Source organism: Prunus persica, chromosome G6 (assembly GCF_000346465.2).
Source record: "Prunus persica cultivar Lovell chromosome G6, Prunus_persica_NCBIv2, whole genome shotgun sequence".
NCBI classification, from domain to species: Eukaryota; Viridiplantae; Streptophyta; class Magnoliopsida; order Rosales; family Rosaceae; genus Prunus; species Prunus persica.
The window spans coordinates 29,654,076-29,674,627 of record NC_034014.1 but is presented as its reverse complement, the minus strand read 5'-3'; the positions used below and the strand labels follow the sequence as shown (position 1 = coordinate 29,674,627).

The window sequence follows — 20,552 nt, the reverse complement described above, 5'->3', positions numbered from 1 at the left end:
AGCTAGTGTTCTTTTGCGATTGCTATGTTAGGGCGAGCTAGTGTTCTTATGTGATGTTAATGATAGAGGGGCTTTGCATGTATCAGGTGTGGCTTCTTTTAAAGTTGTTTTTAAACCATAGTGCATAGACGAAGTAAAAATACTTTCATTTGTTGCAGACATCTGATCTCATGTTGGTGTGATGAACTTGCTGTGGTTCCCCCAAATTTGCCATAGGTTAGTTTACTTTCTCTTGGGCCCGCTAATGTTTTTGCTACATGGTTTGATGTATAAATGTATAAACATTAGCTTACCCCTCCCTCTCCTCCCACTTTGAATATATAGGGAACTTCAATTTGGTGTGTGAATTAAGTCCATCCATTCCTTTAAGATTCCGTATTAACCCTCTAACCTTTAGAATGTTCAACTTCCTAAAATTTGTTAAGGCCTATCTTATGTTTGTGAAATTTCTGCTTGTCACTACATGATTTTGACCTTTCCTGCTTTACAAGTAGAGTCACAACACAGGGACTACTATGATTTTAATAGAAGAATAGCTTACAAAGTTCACATTTATGAAACAAGCTCTTGAACTTTTAGTATGATAAGATTTTACCCCTCATTTTATTCATTCATATATGCTTTACATATGGAAGATCTGCCATAGTGTTATGAAATTTTTTATGACCCCTTTAGTAAGCAAACCATTCAAATGTTTATCTGGTTTCTGATTCATTTTGCTATTATGTTTGTAGAAAGGTGGAAATTGTTTCAGAGATTTGCAGGCAAGCGTTTATTGTGCAAAGCTGAAACATAATTGGGAGAGGGTGATATTGTCTTATTGAGAGAGAGTGGTGCCAATACAAAGGGCAGCAAAACTTTGTTTAACTGGTCGAAACAAATCATGACTTCCCACAGCTGATAAAAGCTGAAAAGGAAATACAGAAAGCTATTCTCATATTTGATTCCGCAACAGCCGAGTACACCAATGGCTTTCGGCATGATCACACCACCTTTGGTCTCATGGTCGCTAGATTAGTCTCCACGAACCTGTTCAGGTCAGCTGAGGCATTACTGGATAGGATGAAGGAGGAGAAGTGTAGTGTTACAGAAGATATATTCCTCTCTGTTTGCAGAGGGTATGGCTGCGTTCACAGGCCACTGGATGCTGTCAGGGTCTTCCACAAAATGGAGGACTTCCAGTGCAAATTAACCCAGAAATCTTACATTACCATACTTGGCATTCTCGTTGAAGAAAACCGGTTAAAGATTGCTTTCGGGTTCTACTAGTATATGAGAGAAACGGGCATTCCAGCTAGCGCTGTGTCGCTTAATATTTTGATCAAAGCCCTTTGTAAGAACAGTAGTTCCCTGGGTGCAGCTCTTCGAATATTTTGTGAGATGTCCAATCATGGGTGCCCCCCTAGATTCAGATACATATGGTACTTTGATTAATGGATTGTGCAAGTTAGGAAAGATTGGTGAAGCAAAGGAGCTCTTCAATGAGATGGAAACAAAAGGTTGTTTGCCCTCTGTTGTTACGTATACTTCCTTGATACACGGCTTTTGCCAAACCAACAATTTGGACGAAGCTGTGGGGTTGTTTGAACACATGAAAACCAAATGTCTTTACTTACAGCTCTTTGATGGATGGATGGAACTATTAGACTTAATGGTCAGTAAGCGCCATAAGCCAAACAGCATCACTTATAGTACTTTGCTTCACGGATTCTGTGAAGAAGGAATGCTTCAAGAAGCTTTGGAGATTCTAGATAGGATGAAGCTTCAAGGCATGAAACCAGATGCAGGGCTGTATGGGAAAGTAATAAGTAGCTTTTGCAATATTTGCAAGTTCCAGGAAGCTGCAAACTTTCTTGATGAGATGGTCCTCAGAGGAGCTAACCTAACAGACTAACTTGGAGCCTTCATGTAAGGATTCATAATGCAGTGGTACAGGACTTATGTAGTAGTGGCGATCCAAATAGAGCTTGTCAGCTGTATCTTTTTTTTTTTGGGTCAAGACTTTGTCAACTGTATCTTAGCATGCGTACCAGGGGTATCTCCATAGATATCACAAAGCGTATCAAATTGTTGACGAGATGGTGCTTGATGGATGTGTTCCAGATGAGGGAATATGGAGTTCCATGGTGGATGGGTTTTGGATACACAAGAAGGTGCGTGGACCTGCTGAGTTGTTGCAGGCTGAGCTGATGAGCGAAATGGTTGATCCAGAAACATAAATCTGAAAGTTTTGAGTTGGTAAGTGCTCTTGTACACATTTCATTTCCTTTCTTCCTGATCAATAAAGATTATTCACCACATTGCCTTTTCTTTTTCTTTTTATGAAATTATAAGTTACTGGCTCAGAATATGACTACTTGCATGGCACATGATTTATAAAGCACTTGCTTAGTATAGTGTCGTTGGTAACTGTCCTTAGTGAATTTAACCCTGAAAGTTGGTAACTGTGGCGCTGGAAAGCATTTTTCTGAATATTAACCATGAAAGGCAATCTTTGGTTGACAATCTGGAATTGAATTGTTCTTCCTATATTATGCCTCTGGTTCTGATAATTAAATATCGTGATGGTGACAGGTTTGGAGATTTTTTATTACCTTTGCTGATGTTTTCGAGTTATGGCCTTTTATTCTTGATGAGTTTGTTTCAAAAGATATTGAAGATGTTGAAGGACTCCTACTGGATTAGGAGTAAATCAAAAAATGGTGCTGTGCTGGTAATCCTAGAGGTGGACATCCACAGATTGTTGGAGTAATCTCCGCTCTCTGCATCTCTGCATACTTTAAGTTGTTTTGTTTGTTTTCATGACTATTTTGACCAAATAAAAACTTTTCATGACTGTGAGCCACCAATGAGTTATTTTGTTTCAAAATTGTGCATTCTAGTAAAGTGTTCTTCATCTGTTTTCTGCTGCTCGTTGATTTCATACAATTTTGATATCAGGATTCGAGGCTGTTAGGAGATATCCATGTTGCTCGCTTGAGGTTGATTATAAAAGATATCGAAGATGTGGCAAGGACTCCTACTGGATTAGGAGAAAATCAAAAAATGGTGCTGTGCTGCTAATCCTGGAGGTGGACATCCACAGATTGTTAGTAATCTCCGCTCTCTGCATACTTTCAGTTGTTTTTATTGCTTTTTCCTAATTGTATACCTTGAATTTTACTTTCTGTTTCAGGCATATGCATGAGGCCTTGATATACGAAACTGGCAGCAGCACATAAATCTCTGCTAACATGGCCAGTATGTCTTTTATAATGTGGCAAACATATGCATCACAAGTAGTTTTGAATTGCAAATGAATGAAACTTTGTTGGTTATAGGCATTCACAGTGATACATATTGTTTCATTTCTTCGCATAATTTTAACCAGTAGTCATTGATATGATATTGTGAAGGCTGTCTTGTCTTTTGCAGCATTCGCATTGCCTGACACATAATTTAACTAGTGGATGGATTTCGACTGTTTTCTCACTGAATCTGGTGAAATGCTTGTTCCTCTATTATGTTTGGCCGATCTTCCATTGTAACGTTTGAAAACTGCGTTTCATCTTGCAGGAAATATATATTTTCTTGAAGCAACTGCCTGACAGTGCCGCAGCTTAATGCATTTTATCTATAGCATGTGAAAGTTCAGTCGAATTTCTTTTTTCTTTTTCTTTTTTTTTGGGGGAAAAATGGTCTGTAATGTTTCTCTTCGTTTGTCATCGTTCCACCCAGTATGGGACCAATAAGGCAATGGGTTTATATTACAAGGGTTCAAAATTTTAAACACGCCCAATATTCTCCCAACATCTACTGAGAGGCCGAGGACTGTAGTAGGCAGAAATTTCACAATTATAGGCCCAAAATTTGTAGGCAGCCCTTTAACGAGTGATCGTAGAACTTTCCGAGGCCGAATGTTAAATGGCCCCAAAATTTGATGAGGACCAAATATGGAATTGTTAGCCCAGTAAAGTGAAAACGGACGTTGAAATCGACCCCGTAACGTAAAGCATCCCCTGAGATTAGCTCAATAACGAGACAACGAGGCCAACATTGGGCTTAATATTGGAAATAGGCCCAATCATTGGGCTAACACTTGGAAATAGATGGCCCAATAAATCAAAAAAGGGCCTAATAGTCCCGCATAATTGTAACAGGCCCTGCAGTCCCGCATAATTGTAACAGGCCCAGCAGTTGGCCCAATAACGTAAAAAGGGCCTAAAACTCAGCCCAATATTGGAAAACAGGCTCAATAGCAGGCCCAATAAGGTGAATTTGCACAAACAGTCGGCCCAATAAGGTAGAAAGGCCCAACTTTCGGCCCAATAACATGAAGACAGGCCCAAAGTCGTGGAAGCAGACCCAATAGCCTGCCCAATTTGGTAGAAAAGGCCCAATAGTCGGCCCGATAACGTGAAAACAGGCCCAATAAAGTAAAAAAGGCCAATAAGATGAAAAGGCCCAATAGTCAGCCCGATAATGTGGAACGGGCCCAATAAAGTGAAAACAGGCCCCATGCATGGAATCAGCCCAAAATGGGGCCCAATAAGGGTCAAAAGGCCCAATAGTCGGCCCAATAACTTGAAAGCAGGCCCAAAATCCAGCCCAATAGTGTGATAGTGGGTCAAATAATTGGTCCAACAACGGGTACAAGGGCCCAATAGTCGGCCTAATGACGTAAAGAACGGCCCATAAGTCGGCCCAATAAATGAAAACAGACCCAATTCCCGACCCAATAACGTGACAACAGGTCTTAAGCCGACCCAATAATTGATAGGTCGGCCCAATATCATCAAAACGTAATGCCGATTACAAAATGGGCCGAACGCAGTAAAATGGGCCAGATTTTTACCTGTGGACCTATATTTTTGGAAAACCCAATTTTTCTACGGGCCAAAATTTTAGAAAGCCCAATACTTAGATAGTTTAGCTGCAATGTTTTGATGGTCTGAAAACTCGATAGTTAATTAAATAGTCAGGCCCACTAGAATTATCGACAAGCCCAACAAATATTTGGGGCTAATTCCAAGCGCCTCTCAAATGAAAAAGAGAACGACCGCAGCACTAAAATAAAATAATTTATATTATACAGACTTCTTTTGATTCAAATGAGATCAAATTAGTAAAATAATTTATATCTATAAAAACAAAAAGGAAATTTGAGGCGAAATCCTGCTAGCCACTGGTTTCAGATATCCTGGAAAAAAAAAAGTTAAAACAATTAATAAAATAATACTAAGACTCAAAATTTTAGACTAAATTAGATAAAGAGGACAAAATGAATAAATTAGGACCATCAGAACTAATAACAATTGGAATAAGACTGAAATAAACTAGATGGTCAGTGCGGAAAAAAAGAAGTTAAACCAAAGCACACAACTCAGCAACATACTGAATGTGCAAGTGTACGACACAGCAAACAAACATAAAGTGTCACACTAACAAAAAACACCATGAAACTTCTTGCATGTCTCTAGAAGAAACATCAATCCTAAAAAAAAATTACCTAACAAAATTAAAAGCTAACAGTAACAGACTCCAGCTTGCATTTCATAAACGAATAATGTCTTCAAAAAGTGGACAAACTCTTGGGAAGAACAGTTAAAATGCCACAAGTGGGAATCATAGGAAGAACAGTTTGTTTCAGACCGGAAAAAAAAAAAGGAAGAACAGTTCTTTATGTCAATAACAAAAAAGGAACATAGAACAACAGGTTCTTTTGTTTAAAATGCAAGATGTTGCAACTCATAAGAAGAACGTTTGGTGTGGGATAACCAGTGAATGTTAATGATTACAAACCAAAATATACATACTGAAGAAACATTTTAAAATACCCTATTACTACATTTGTATATCATAACTTTATTTTAAACAACATTTTACTACCAAAAAGAAAACCTGCTAATACACGGAAACAAATTTAACACAGAAATTATACACAATATATATCTTCCAGCTTTTACACAATCCAGAGGTAATTGTCAATAGATGATAAAATATGAATGAGAAACTATATCAAATTAAGATTAATGTGAACCAACGAGCGAGCGAGCAAGAGAGAGAGAGAGAGAGAGAGAGAGAGAGAGAGAGAGAGAGAGAGAGAGAGAGAGAGAGAGAGAGCTGCAACACTTCCTAAAATTATAACTTCCAATCTGTCTCCAGTATATATGGGCAGATAAATTTTAGTTGTATAAACATTGCTTGGGTGTATAGATGCAAAAGAAAATACCGAGAGCTTCTGAGACTCCTCTCCCTTCTCATCCTAACTTGAAAAGTTTAGACTGATATTGCATAGAACAGTGCAACAAAATCGAATAATGCACTAACCCATTTATGATTTTTCACGTTCTAATGTCTTTCACGTGATGTTACATTGAAAGTTAGAGAAACCACATCATCTGATGTTCTCTTTTTGTTGGAACATCAGATGGTGGAATAGTCTAGTTATTGATGGTTATTAGACCATCAGATTTTGCTACAAATGATTACTTTAAAATTCACCACGCAACCGTGTATCACTGATGTATACAATGTTTCCGATTCTATATGTAAGATACCATCCCCACTCCCTCGTATCATGCCTCTAGCTGATACATCATTCAACAAAAATATGCTATTTCAAAGCACTCCCATTCTATCATTCATGTGTGCTAATTTAGTTTTTGTCAGATATATGGTTCAAGTTTTCATCAAATACTATGCTATTTGCCGCCCCTGAAAACTTATTTTTGTTCATTTTGTATCCGTTTTAAACAAAAAATGATATTTTAAAAAAAGAAAAACATCTACATGCTTGAATGAGCAGGGAGTAAAACCTTAACGATATATGGAAGACGCGCTGTCAGTGCCTCTATCAATCGACATCGCACCTTGAGCAAGCTGCCATGGAGTACCTGGAAAGGAAGCAAACAGCCCACGCATTAATGCATTGAATTAGGGACTGATCTACTAAGTCCTCAGCCCTATCGCTCCATCAAATCAAAATCAATGATCTCGGTAAGCCATAAACCTAAGTAAACCCTAAATTTCAAAATCAACTTTGACGGGTCCTGGAACCCCCATACCTAGCCCCATCAGATCTCTGGTGTCGGTGTTAATTGCTGCACGATTTCAACTGTAAGCTCTTGAACGGATCCGATCGTGGATCCATGGCGGCCATCGAGGCGTTAAACCTCGCAAAACAAGAATCGCATTGGTGGAACTTCGCTTGTTTTGCTTGATTGAGATCCGCATGTCTCGTCGTCTCTCTCTTTCATCACGCTCATGTCTCTGATCTCCAACGAAGGCTCCGACAAAACCAATGGAATTGTGCGGCCGCAGGAGCCTTTCTTCTTTGACATATCTGCAAATATGAGTGATGAGACACACACAAAGAAGGTCACAGGAAACCCTAACCTTCTCTGTTTGTATCATTTCACATTTTCGCAGATGTGCTCGCAGACATGCCCGAGGTTTAAGGTTTTGTCATTTGTGATATCAGACGCCCTTTTGGGCATAGTATTGTGTTCTCCTCCAATACGATGTCGTTTTGGTTTGCTTAATGGCCTCTTCTTGACCCTGGACTCGGCCGCGTGTCCTGGGTTTCAACTCGCATTGGGCCATCCTCTCATAATAGTCCAACAACAAATTAGTCGGTAGTAGTCATAGCCTTTGTTGCGACATGTCGTATAAAGTTACCTATGACTCCCACAAGTGATCCCAAACAATTTTAAAAGGGAACAAGAAACCAAGGCCAAACCAAACATTTGTGGGTTGCATAAATACAAACAATTTTTGTCGCAACATTATTTCATAATAATCTTTTAAAACTTATTTATTCATCTTTTATTCATTAGGAGTGTGACTTTCCTTCAATGTGCATTCTGACCCTAGTTACTTCCAATTAAAGTTTAAACACACTCCATTTATCACCTACATTAATGCTTTTCATTCTCTAATGGTTGCGTTGGATTGCCTACTTTGATAAGAGTTTTTTGCGATTTATATGTATCTTGATCCTCAAGATAGAACTGCATTGAAGCACAGATCAACTAAATTTCATATGGTTTCTAATCCTGTCTCTCTCGTTTCTTCTCGACTTGTCTTCTCCTCCTAACCCAAAGCCAACACAGATCTGCTTTTCTCCTTGGTTCTAGGGGATCTTCCCTGGAACTACCCCCTTCGGTCAATATTCTGGGCCTCTCTCTCCCCCGTTATGTTGTGGAGAGGTTTTCCCTCCCAACTTTTGTTAGGTTTTGTCTGCTCCTTGCTGTTGCAAGGGTTTGTTTCCAGTCTTTTAGGGCTGGTTTTTGGCTGATCTTGCTAGATCTGCTACTTGTGTGGTAGATCTAGTGTCGATCTCTCTGTTTTGGAGGTGGAGCTGCTAATTTTGGTGGATCTACTTTTATTGTGCTTGGGGATCAAAGGGGATTAGAAGATGCTGTGATATTCTCTGGAATATCCTGGTGGAAGTTGATTGGTAATGCCCTCCACTCTTGGGGTATTTCTTGTTCCATGAAGTTTGAGAGTTTGTTCTCTTTCTTGATCTCTCTTAAGAACAGGTTGCTGCAGAAATAGGATCCTCATCATCTATAACTCCTTGTTAGCTGGGTTTAAAGTTGTATATTTGTTTTCTAACTATCTTGTAATACTTGAGCTTAGTTGGTGTTGTTGTTACAATATGTATTGCAAGAACCTCCTTCCAGGGATGTGTTCTTATTATGAGTTTGTGTCCTGTTTCTTCAATTGAATTGCTATTGTTTCACCAAAAAACCAAACACAAAAAAAAAAAAAAAAGAAGATAGATCTACATTGATGGGTAATTTCAAAAAGGACAGCTCACTCTACTGTGATTAATAAATCTTCACCAAAACACACGTGTTGTAATAGGAACAATTTGTTTTCTAAAATACCATTTCAAAATCATCTCTAGAAAATTCTTTATATTGATGTTAATTGTTACCAAAACGGTTGATTTGTTTGATATAATTTAATCTGCCTCCGAACAAACACCAATCATAGGTCTTCATGGATCAACGGGTATTACGGCAATCATCATGAGTAATCCTCTGAATTGAAGCCTTGGGTTTTTTAATTTTTTTTAAAACGTGTTAGTAACAGTTAGTATACGATGAGATTGGAATTCTGATCGATCATAGGGTTTTTTAATGGAAGGTTTCTTGTAGGTTCTTGTGGCAAAATCTTCTACGACTAGTTTGATAGCCATACTCTGAATTAAAAGAGGGGAAATTCAGAGAGTGAATTTATTAATCTCCACTTAGCCTAATGAACACAAACAATACTTCTGAATTGAAGTTTGAAAAATAAGAGCAGAGCAGTATAACAACACAACTGAGCTCAATAAATTATTTTAATTTCACAACAACAACCATTTCATCATCAATTCCAACATTGACAAACCAAATTGACATACACAATAAAATTATTGCGGGAATAATCGATATCAGATTCTTCAACATCTTTTACTGAAGTTGGAGGCTACCCGGTTTTTCCTTTCAAATTCTTTCTGCTTCCATTGCTACTGGTCGTCTTTTTTATCTTACTCTTGACACGTTTGATATAATCTGAAAATGTGTCCTTGGTAGCCTCCTCACCCTTTGAATCATGCACACTATTTGCTTTGGAGTTGGAGGAACCGCCAAGATTCGTCATAGAATGTCTGATCTTCTTCTTTGCGAGGTAAATGTAGTCAGAAAATCGGTCGTTGGTCTCGAGCTCTGATGATGGATGACCCTCTTGTTTATTACCATGTGGCTTGGAAACATGATGATCATTAGCTTTCTGAGCTTTGTGATCATGGGTTGGTAGTGAAGGTTTGGACATGCGGTGATGAGGATCATATGTTTGACCAGTAGAGCAGCATAATGCACTGCAAATTTTCCCACACCCTGACATGGAGTTTGAAGGAGTAGGATAGGAGGAAAAATGGGGGGCTTTGTTGTGAATGGCACAACAGAACAGAGCAAAGTAGAGATATGAAATAACAAAGCTTTGGGGTAAGTCACATCTTTATAAGGGAGCTGCAAACATGTGAAAAGAAAAGAAATAGAGTTTCAGTTTCTTCTTTTGGGTTAAATTCAGTGTTGGATGAAAGAAACTAGTGAGAAACATATTTGGCTAATATTCTTTATAAAGTAGACTTTTTTCATATTTTCCAAGTGATATGATGTTTGGGATCATATTCTCACTCAATGTGTCCTGATCTTCTTCACAAAATAGAATCTCGCAAGCACACTTCATGTAGCACAATCGACTTGACGAGATTGGGATGCTCTCCAGCAGTTTTACACAAAATGACAGGTCAGTTTCTTGGGGAGAAAGACTAGATGACTTCAAGAAAGCATCAAGGCTATCTTCCGGTGGTTTATTAATATTTAAAGGCAGGAATCTGCTATAGTATTCATGTTACTACCAGCACGAAAACGTGATTTCCACTAATCATAAATAATTTGAAGTTCGAAAGAATCATTACTTTCTGGTGGCAAATCATTAAACTTGCTTTTAGCCAATAAGGATTCACTTTCATCCCAGAAGTCAAGATGCTTCTTTGGTAACCTAATACCAATTTACTTACTCACAAAGATCCTTTAATTAATAGCTAAGGCTGAAATCTGTAACCATAAACTAATAATGTTTGTTAACCTTGAATTTTAGGGTAAAGGTGTCAGATGGCATCAGGAATTGTTTAGTACAACTAAAAAAATAATTAAGGCATAATTAACACAAGTAAGGAACCATACTATTTAGAAGGAGAACAGAAATTACAAAAAAATTATACAGCTTAAGCATTCAAACAAACAAGCAATACAGTCTCTGGAATCACCAACACAACCCTTATTAAGTTATTCATCAAGAGTTTAAGCAGAAGCTGCATAGTCATTGCGGGCGGTCACTGTCATTGTAGGTCAAGATCCTCTAAGCAAACAGTTGAGCTCCGTGTTTAGTCCTTCCTTACTCTCGTTTGAAGGAGATAAGCTTTCTGCTTCCAATACTTGATGTCTTCCTGATCCTCATCTTTGCACGATTAATGTAATCTGAAAATGTATCTTTGCCGTTATCTTCTTTCTTTGTATCATATCCATCCTCTCTTGATCTGGAGGCAGTCATTCCCATACCAACATTTGACATAGCTCTGATCCTGATTTTTGCGCGACTAATGTAGTCAGAAAATGCATCATTGTAACCCAAACTTGCTGTCCTATTTGATTTTGTAAGTTGTGCCTCAAGTTTGGGATTTTGCTTCTCAACTTTTGAATTAGCCTTGACATGAATCGGCTCGGCAAGAATCTTTGTCGGTGGAGGCATCTCTGCCTTAACCTTGCTTTTCTCCTGTGCTGAAACATGAGTTTGTGCCAGTTTACAAACCGGGCAGGTAACGCTGAAGATTTTCTTGCAGAAACACTTGGAGTTTGAGCTATGCTGACTCTTTCCCATTGATATGAAAAAATTTGAAATGAGCAAGCTTGTTCTAAGTTTAGGAGATGAAGTATGGGAAAAAAAAAAAAAGAAGAAGAGACCTTGAACCTTTTTGTAAGATGGGGTAATTGAAAATCTTGAGAGCATGTCCTTGTGATGGTTGCTTGAAAACTGAAAACATATGCAGAAATGAAGAGAGAGTTTTGCCTAAAATATAGTAAATGCAGAAGCTTATGATTATTTTATTTTATTTCAAATGAAGTGCTGCATGGGATCATATTCTCAGTTTCTCTACGCCTAATTTGTTAATACAGTGGAACCCAACAAGCACACCCCAACATTCTCTAGGTATTATTATACAGAACATGATAGCTTTGGTCCAGAAAGAAACAAAACTAGAATAATAGTTAATATCATTGTGATTTTTTGTTTTGTTTTGTTTTACTCTTGCAATCATATGTAGATGTTTTATTTTACTGGATAATAAATAAGCAATAATGGCTGGTCCGCTTAAAGTGTTATTTCCCTTGTGTGATTACATGGAGAAATATCAGATGAGCTTCAAACAGACAGTGAAATCACACTGTTAGAAGTCTCAACTTCAGTCAAATAATGCACTCACATTTTTCCTGAATCACATGATATGCATGTTAGAGACTACTCAAATTGGATGTTCATGTTCTTCAATTTAACATCCTCATCAGAAGTTCGTGACACTCAGTTTGCTCCAAAAGAGCAGATATATAATACCACATGGGGTCAAGAACCACTTGAAGAACAAACGATTTAGTATAATTGACTTAAAAAGAAAATACAGGAGAATCCAATAACATCACAAAACCTGTATAGCATATGCTACCAGGGCAGAAATATGAGAGAGGGAGAGAGAGAGAGAGCAGTCAATGAACAGGCTGGGCTTGATTGGCTTATCCTGCAAAAGAACAGAGAGATCATTTACTGGCAGGCAGGCACCACCATGCCATTATTCATCAAGACCTCGTATCGTTGTAGACTTGCAGTCTTCTACTTCTTAAAGGAGATATTCCTTCTGCTTCCAATGCTAGATGTCTTATTAATCTTAAACTTAGCGCGATTAACAAAATCCGTAAACATATCTTTTTCATTATCATCTTGCTTTGTTTCATAAACATCACCTGCTCTGGAAGCAACCTTCTCGATGCCAACATTGGAGGACATAGCTCTAATCTTAAATTTTGTGCGATTAATGTACTCAGAGAATGCATCATTGTTGGCCATGCTCATCTCTGCCTTTGGCATTCGTGGCATTCCAGTCGGCGCATGTTCAGCTCCAGACACATTGGTTAGTTTGATCTGGACACTGTTAGAATAGCCAGTATGATCATGGGTTGGCACTGGCAGTGAAGTGTTTGGGGCAGCTGAGGTGGGAGTTGGCTCTAGTTTGTGGTGTCCGTGACCGTGATGATTTGTTTGAAAATTTGGGCAGAGAGAACTGAAGATTTTCTCACACATACCCTTGGAGTTTGAACCATCTTCACTATTTTCCATTGATACGTGTGAGAACTTTGGAAGGGAGCAAAGTTCTGGAAATATGAAAGTGATAGAATTAGAAGACAGTTAACTTGTGAGGGATGGGGAGGTCACTGTTTATAGTCTGCATAAATGGAAATGAAGGAGAACTTAAAACAATATAAAAAGAAATGGAGGGAGAAGTTTGGGTAGATTCCTAAAGAAGAAGTTTCTAATTTTCTCTAAATGATGCGATGTTTGGAAAATATTCGCACGTTTTCAGCTCAGAATTTTCTTCGGTTTGAAAATTAAGTCCTTACAAATACATATAATACAGAAATTCAAAGGGTTATGTTCTCTCCAGCTATTTTACATGACATGAAGCTTAATTCAAAGCGTAAAGCAATGAAAAGTTTAGGCAGAAGACAAACAGAATCAGGTTGAATAATAATCCACTGCTTTTAGAGTTACAAGTCAAAAAAAGAATCGTCATGGGGTTTCTGTCTGGTGGGAAACCACCAACCTCTCTCTATTTATCTACTGAATTCTGTGATCTACAACACAAGGAAAATTGTGAAAGGAAAACAAACATTCCAACTTTATTTACTGCCTGGCCAAAAAAGGAAAAAAGAAAACGTGATTTTACTTCAAAGCATTTCCTTAATAAAACAGATGCTTCCCAAGTTACCTAATGCCGGAATTATAATGTCCTCGGGAAAATTCATAGTAGCAGCATGGGATGTCTTTTTATAACTTTTCCCATGATCGATTCTTCTCATCTCTGTCAACCAAATGCATGGTGACCCATACTTATAACTTTTCCCATGATCGATTCTTCTCATCTCTGTCAACCTAATGCATGGCGACCCATAGTTTCCTATCACCTACTTTTTTTTGACCCGGAGAGAGGATTCGAACTTATGACATCTTTCAACATTGAAATGAGAAATACCATACGACTAAAAATGAGTTTGTCATAATTTCCAATCACTAAATATTCTTATCATTATTTCCATTATTTTTGTCAACCTACTTACTGTTGTCCATAGAGTAGCCGATTCCTCTAAGTTTTTCAAACTTCCCAACTGGAAAGACAGGAAACAAACTCAGAAACTAATCAGCGAAGCCTAAAAGTGGATTAACAATAAAACTTCCAAAGGACCCATGTAAAAAATATTTTTTAAATATTTTTTTAATGTCACATCACAACTCTGAAAACATTTATCCAGTTTCGGTATGCATCAGCAGGAAAAGGGAAATTATTAAGAACAAGATTAGCCTAACGAACACGATAAATCTGACATTTAACTAGTTCAAAAACGAAGTTTGAAAAGTGAAAGCACAGTATCGATACAACTGCCCTAAAGAAACTACTCTCTGATTGACCGAGTCACAACAATAAACGATTTTAGTCTCTCTTTGACAAAACCAAATTGAGGTTCCTATCTAGTACCCATAATGTGAGCCATAGACTGAACCATAGCCACCAGTATGTCCTGCATGTCCTTGATTGGATGGGGGAGATGAATATACTGAACCATGAGCTGCATAGGAATTATAACCTTGATCCACAGAGCCAGCAGTTTGTGTCGGCTGCGGTGCTCCAGCATCTGCCATGAAATTCTACAAACAAAAACACAAAGCACTGTCAGGTCTCTGCACTATCAAACTGAACAAAAAATTTTAGGCTAGTATATATTATATCAACACTAACAATAGCAGAAGCTTTCCAACAGAGCTAATGCACTAAATGATAATACAACAGAATACCCAACAAACCACCTTGAGTTTGTTTGCCCATAATCCTATTATTAACTCACAAAAATCTAAAAATCTAGAAAGCATGATTAAGATAAAGGAATAAAATGCCAGGAGAAGGTGCATTGCCTGTATCAGTTGTTGAGCTGCTTGGACTTGGGAAGCACTTCCACTTATTTCAACAGTCATCTCTCCAGGAACACCCCTAGTTTCTTGAATTGTAACAGTTGCCCCACTAGCTCGTCGAATATAGCTTATACTTGCACCAGCTGTGCCAATAACAGCATCAGCATATGACAGCGGAATTTGCATTTGCTGTGTGATCTGCAAAAACAAGAAAACTCGTCATCATTCGCATATTTGGACTACTAGAAAGAAATAGTAATCATCAGTTTCATGTTTAATAAATTAAAAGAAACACAAGTATAACCTGTGTGACCATTGATGGTGCTGATTGAGCATTTGATGACTGGTGGACACCCATTGGAGCTTCTCTTCCATAAGCTGATATACCATGATGAGGCTGTTTCTCAATAGGGGGGGGCATGTCAGCTGGTGGATAGTAATTGTCATGCTGCCGAGGAGGTGGCATGTACTGGGGATTAGGAGGCCCAAATCCAGGACCCCCACCAGCATTGTGGGGAAGACCTTGGGGTGGACCCCATTGTTGATGAGGGGGCGCATGTTCCATCTGAGGATTTGCCATTTGCATCTGACACAAAATATTGATCATCACATGTTTCATTCAAGACGAATGTTGAGAGTTGGTTTGAATTATTGCAATTGGGAGAAAAAGGCAGACTTACATGCATTTCGAATATTGGAATTATACTGCGGTCAACTAGAAACTTCCTAAGATGAGATGCAATCAGTTCAATTGCTTTGTGCACACCAACTGCGTCACCCACTACTTCAACAACTCTGTCATCTTGAAGAGCAAAAATCGGCAGGTCTTCTGCAGTAAATCATTCATCAAACGGTCAGGCAATCAAACCGAGGTAACTAAACATGCACAAAACAATATGTCCAGCCAAAGATAGGAATGCAAGACTAAAAGAAGGTAAACATTTTACCAAAAAGAAAACACTTCAACTTTCAGTGTATGTAAACTACGTATCATACAATAGGTAGTATCCCATGAATACAACAATGAATGCTGCCAAGCAAATGCTCAATAGCTAATATTGGTGCTCCAAGACTTAAATACAGCTACTAAATATCTAATCTCATATCCATAACCTCGTTTATTTGATTACATGTTATAACATTGGAAACCATATCTAACAAGACATACAATTATGTACTCTAATGATGACTTCTGCAGAACTCACAATAAGATGCTCTTTTATCTGTATGTCTACAAGCATTTTGGAAAACTGGAAAATATAAGAGATTCAAAATACAAGGAAGATGACCTGCTCCAAGAACTCTAACTATGCAGTTAGATGATTCTTGAATAGATTTAACAGTTCCTCCCTGTTTTCCAATCAAGCTTCCTGCCTGTGAAGCTGCCACCAGCAGCCTTGTGGAGACTTTGCCACCCATGCCCGGTGGAGCATGAGAAGAATCACCATCCAAACCATCAATAATCCGCTTGTGAACCCTCAAAAGGCCATCCATTGCAGGAGGAAAAGAAGAATCAGGCTCCTCCTTAGCAGAAACCATTACCTAATCAAAGCAATAAAAAGAACCATCAGCATAGAATAAACACTGGCCTTTGAAAACTGAACTTGGCAAAACAAGGACCACACAGCATTCAGCCACATCATAAGCCAAAAGGTACACCGCAAACATATCTATTAAGCATCTTACAACCAAATATAAATTGAACATATCTGTTTCATAATCCTAATAGACCACAGTATCATGGCCTACAAGAGATAAGTTTTTACGTGTTATTTATTCACCGATATTGACTATCGATCGTGGTTAGTTACATTGCTTATCTAGTTTCAACATATGTAGGACAGTTTATAAGCCACTTCAGATTTAACATTATTCTTCAGCATCACGTTATTGAGGATTATTGGTTTCTGTTATGGTGTAAACCATCTGCGGCAAGACATCAATCATCCAGGTTCTGAAGTTACCAGAGATAATGCAGAGCTTCATGGTACAATTGTTCGAATAGTGTATGTGTTTATTCAGATAAACTTTTCAGCACATTGTAATGCTCAATGCTGATCCCTGCAATCTGGACCTTTGGTTCTTCAAGTTTGGGATCTTATTGATGATTGAGTCGTTGCCTTAAAATTGGCACGAAAAAACCTGCACACATTCATTGTTGTTATTACAATAAATGGAACTGCATTCATATTTTGGGGATTCTTTTGATGTTGATTCTTTTATCTCTTCTTTTGGTTAAACATTTGTAGAAAAAGAATTCTAGAGTTCAATATTTAGGAGTGGCGACTCACATTTGTTATTAATTGCCTTCACTGTTTTCATAGTTCTCATGGATTTTCAAACTCTTCAAAATAGTAGTGCTAGTTATTAATGAAAGCTTATAAAGTGAATTGTTTTCATTTGGGTGAAAGTTTCTTGCCTAAAAGATCTACACTTAGTACACATTTAACTATAAAAATATCACAACTGAGGGATATGAACAAATGCACTAGAACTTTTAGAGAAACAGATATTATATTTCTACTCACACCAATCAAGAATCTCCAACATCACATGGAAAATTCTTTAAATGTGTTTGTTGACATAACATATGTGTTATGCCTCATACCTTTGTTGCACATTTTCTAAGACAGTTATTGTATATTTTTATTATCAACCAATAGCATTAGTCTAACATTTTTAACCTGTAACTTTTCTAAAGAAATGACAGTCAAAATCCAAAAACTTCATCTTTTTCTTTCCCCAGGTCGTTTGAACAATGGTACATCTGTTTATACACCTTATTTTACTTATTCACCATAAGACTGTGCACAAGTAGCTCTGTAATAGTCACTTAGAAGTCAATCATAGTATGATAAGCAATAAGAAATCTCAACAACAATCAAACATTTATTTCCCTAAAGGAAGCTTCCTTCACAGGAAACTTAGCACGGTAATTAAACCATAGGAACTATAAATGCCTAAATATATTCCAACGTAAAAGCATAATATACCAAGTGACCAAAAGCAGATACATATTATAATTCATTCAAGGTGGAGACAAGAAGTAACAAGCTATGCACTACTAAATCCCATTTGAACCTGTTCACTAGAAACTTACAGCTCTTTCAGTTGTTCCTGGAGGACCGTCTAGAATTTTGATGCGTGCTCTCGTCTCCTCAACTATTTTCTTAATGAACTCTCCTTTGCGTCCAATTATACTGCCAACCTTCTGGGCAGGAACCAGCATCCGAAACACGCTCTCACCAGGCCATCCAGGCCACTTTTTCTCGCCTCCACCAACCACAGCATCCTCATGTTGCTCTTGGTTGTGTTCACGCACATGCAACTCCTCCTCTTGCACTTCTACTTCTTCCTGTGCCTGAAACTGCGCCAGTGCCTGTTCCTGTTCATGCGCCTGTAACTGGGCCAGTGCCTGCTCTTGTTCATGCGCCTGTAACTGGGCCAGTGCCTGCTCTTGTTCCTGCGCCTGTAACTGGGCCAGTGCCTGCTCTTGTTCCTGCGCCTGTAACTGGGCTAGTACATGTTCTTGTTCGTGCGCCTGTAACTGTGCCAGTGCATGTTCTTGTTCCTGTGCTAGTGAAACAGCACGTTCTTGTTCCTGAGCCAATGCTTCTGCGTCTGCCTCCTCCTCTGCCAGTGCCAGTGCCTGGTCTTGTTCCTGTGGCTGTACGTCCTCAGTCTCAGCCTCAATTTCAGTCACATTCTCAGGTACTTCCTCTCCATCATGTTCACCAAAGAGTTTATCAACTTCAGCCATAAATAGTTTTCTGCATTATTAAACATAAATCAAGATATAAAAGAGAGAAAGAATCTTCAAGAAAAAAAATATGAAACAACCCAAATAGAGCTGACAGCAAAAAGAGAATAGAGAAAAACACTAAAATCGAAAAACTCGTCACAGAACCATAGATTAGTGAAAGTATCTCTCACAATATAATAGCCAGCACGTCATGATTAATAAAAATACGAAGAACAAGAACATTCTTCCAATAAAAATAACAGCCCTAGAATCCCAAAACAAAATAATAATAAAAACCCCAATAACGGACCAACGTGAACGATTGATATACAGAAACAAATGAAGAAAATACGAAACTAAAACCGTAGAAAATTGCAAAAAAACAAAAATAAATAAATACACACAAAAGTATAAGCATATTTACATGGGTAACGAGGAGAAATGATAGTAGCAGCACGAAACCAAATAATCCGGAACTGAAGGGTCGAATTGTCGAAGGGGGAAGAGAAGAGCAGGATTAGGGTTTCGAAGGGGTTTACAGGGAGAGAATGATTCAGACGATAAAAAGAAAGTGAGGGAGAGAGTGAATTATCTTGATTTGAGAAATTGTGAGAGAGCGTTGGGGGAAGGTAAGTAAAAGCCCAACGTCCTTGTCTGTAGTTCTTTTGTATACCCCACGAATTTGCTAGGTATACCCATCTCTTCTTCTTATTTTTCCTTTCTTTATCACTAGCCTCCCCGCACGAAAGGCTTTTTTAAAAAAAAAATATTACAATTTTATTATAATTTTTTTTTTAAAAATAATGGGTAGTTGTGTTTCATAAAAATAGGATTCATTATCTGATTTTTTTTTTAATTTTAATTTTTAAAATATAAAAACGTGTGAATTTATCATAGTATCCTCATTTAATTAATAATTTCAATTCTTAATGTTTGCATTAACCAATGGCATTTTCTGGTATTTTAAATGTTTTACCATTCTCTATCTTTTACTTTATACATTCAGTACCAAAAAAAAAGGATATATCATTACTCAATACCATACTCATTTCTTTTTCCTTCTTAGTATATTTTTTGTTGTTGAAAGAATTCTTAGTTCATATTATAAGCATAATATATATTGTTAACTAAAATTACACATTTAATCATAACTCTACCGTTATGAATGGTTTTTTCTTTTTATAATGGCGCTATTAGCCCCCATCAACAAATAGAACATTGGATATAGATTTGATTTGAAATCGAGCTTCATGTATATTAGTCAAGTTGTTGATATTTTCTCTTGATGAATAAAAACCAGTTTGATTTTCTGTTTGGAACCTTTCTATGGTGACTTTTCAGATGCTTCCAATTATCAGCAAACACAAGGAAAGGAGTACTAGTAATAGTGTCTGAGTGTTCTTGCACCACCCTAATCTGAGTGTTTGAAACATAATCGAAACTGAAATGCTAAAATATGCAAAATCTGGAGAGAGTGATGAAACGCAAAACAAGTCAAAGTTACAACAAGCAAGCAAACGCAAGCACCGACTTGTTCTTGCAGAATCCGGCATGCAACAAATCAAATGATATGCTCACCACATAAAAGAAGAAATTACATGAAAACAAGAAAGTAAACCACATGCTCACCACATCACATGGATATATCGAAATCTATATCATGGCAAACGCAGCTTCCATCATAAAACTCATTAGATATAATGGCAAATGCAGAGCTAATGGCAACTGCATATAAAATGGATACTGCAGATCTAGTGGCAACTGCAGATCTGCTTGTTCTCAATCTCAATAAAGAAGCAACACATTAAAAGTAATGCATCTGAAATGTCATCCACTGCAATCACTAAAGAACACAGTGAAATTTTCCATAGATGACATGCAATCACAACATTCAAACAAAATTATCCACCCAAGACTCAGACAATATAATACAAAGAGAGCTATTATTTTGTTCTCTAACCAGATCTACTATCCTTTTGGACAAGACAAAACAGAAAACAAGATCAAATTAGATCAAGAAGAAAAAAAACATGGAAAGGCC

At 37.7% G+C, this 20,552-nt stretch overlaps 3 protein-coding genes, 1 long non-coding RNA gene and 1 pseudogene across 4 annotated transcripts; 1 reads left to right on the top strand and 4 right to left on the bottom strand.

The window, feature by feature from the left end:
• On the top strand, positions 797-3,771 carry LOC18774217 (annotated as a pseudogene).
• LOC18773906 lies at positions 4,927-7,458 on the bottom strand. The gene is made up of 3 exons (XR_002271918.1): positions 7,047-7,458; positions 6,798-6,875; positions 4,927-5,179 (listed from the first exon to the last, which is right to left on the bottom strand). It is a non-coding gene; the product is annotated as an uncharacterized LOC18773906 (long non-coding RNA).
• Positions 10,933-11,415, bottom strand: LOC18771991. Its single transcript, XM_007207611.1, has one exon. It carries the CDS (start codon positions 11,413-11,415, stop codon positions 10,933-10,935), a length of 483 nt encoding a protein of 160 aa, XP_007207673.1.
• Positions 12,077-13,087, bottom strand: LOC109949849. Its single transcript, XM_020566602.1, has one exon. The coding sequence runs from the start codon at positions 12,922-12,924 to the stop codon at positions 12,421-12,423; it is 504 nt and encodes a 167-aa protein (XP_020422191.1). The 5' UTR covers positions 12,925-13,087; the 3' UTR covers positions 12,077-12,420.
• Positions 14,051-19,225, bottom strand: LOC18773053 (flowering locus K homology domain). Its single transcript, XM_007204928.2, has 7 exons — positions 18,936-19,225; positions 17,870-18,539; positions 16,059-16,311; positions 15,450-15,598; positions 15,074-15,355; positions 14,773-14,967; positions 14,051-14,508 (listed from the first exon to the last, which is right to left on the bottom strand). The coding sequence occupies exons 2-7, from the start codon at positions 18,527-18,529 to the stop codon at positions 14,332-14,334; spliced, it is 1,716 nt and encodes a 571-aa protein (XP_007204990.1). The 5' UTR covers positions 18,530-18,539; positions 18,936-19,225; the 3' UTR covers positions 14,051-14,331.

Coding starts and splice junctions, on each gene's coding strand:
- LOC18771991 (XM_007207611.1), bottom strand. CDS start 11,415: ATGGGAAAGAGTCAGCATAGCTCAAACTCCAAGTGTTTCTGCAAGAAA.
- LOC109949849 (XM_020566602.1), bottom strand. CDS start 12,924: ATGGAAAATAGTGAAGATGGTTCAAACTCCAAGGGTATGTGTGAGAAA.
- LOC18773053 (XM_007204928.2), bottom strand. CDS start 18,529: ATGGCTGAAGTTGATAAACTCTTTGGTGAACATGATGGAGAGGAAGTA. Junction 16,312..17,869: donor CAGGAACAACTGAAAGAGCT/GTAAGTTTCTAG, acceptor TGCTTTGATTAG/GTAATGGTTTCTGCTAAGGA. Junction 14,968..15,073: donor CACCATCAATGGTCACACAG/GTTATACTTGTG, acceptor TTGTTTTTGCAG/ATCACACAGCAAATGCAAAT.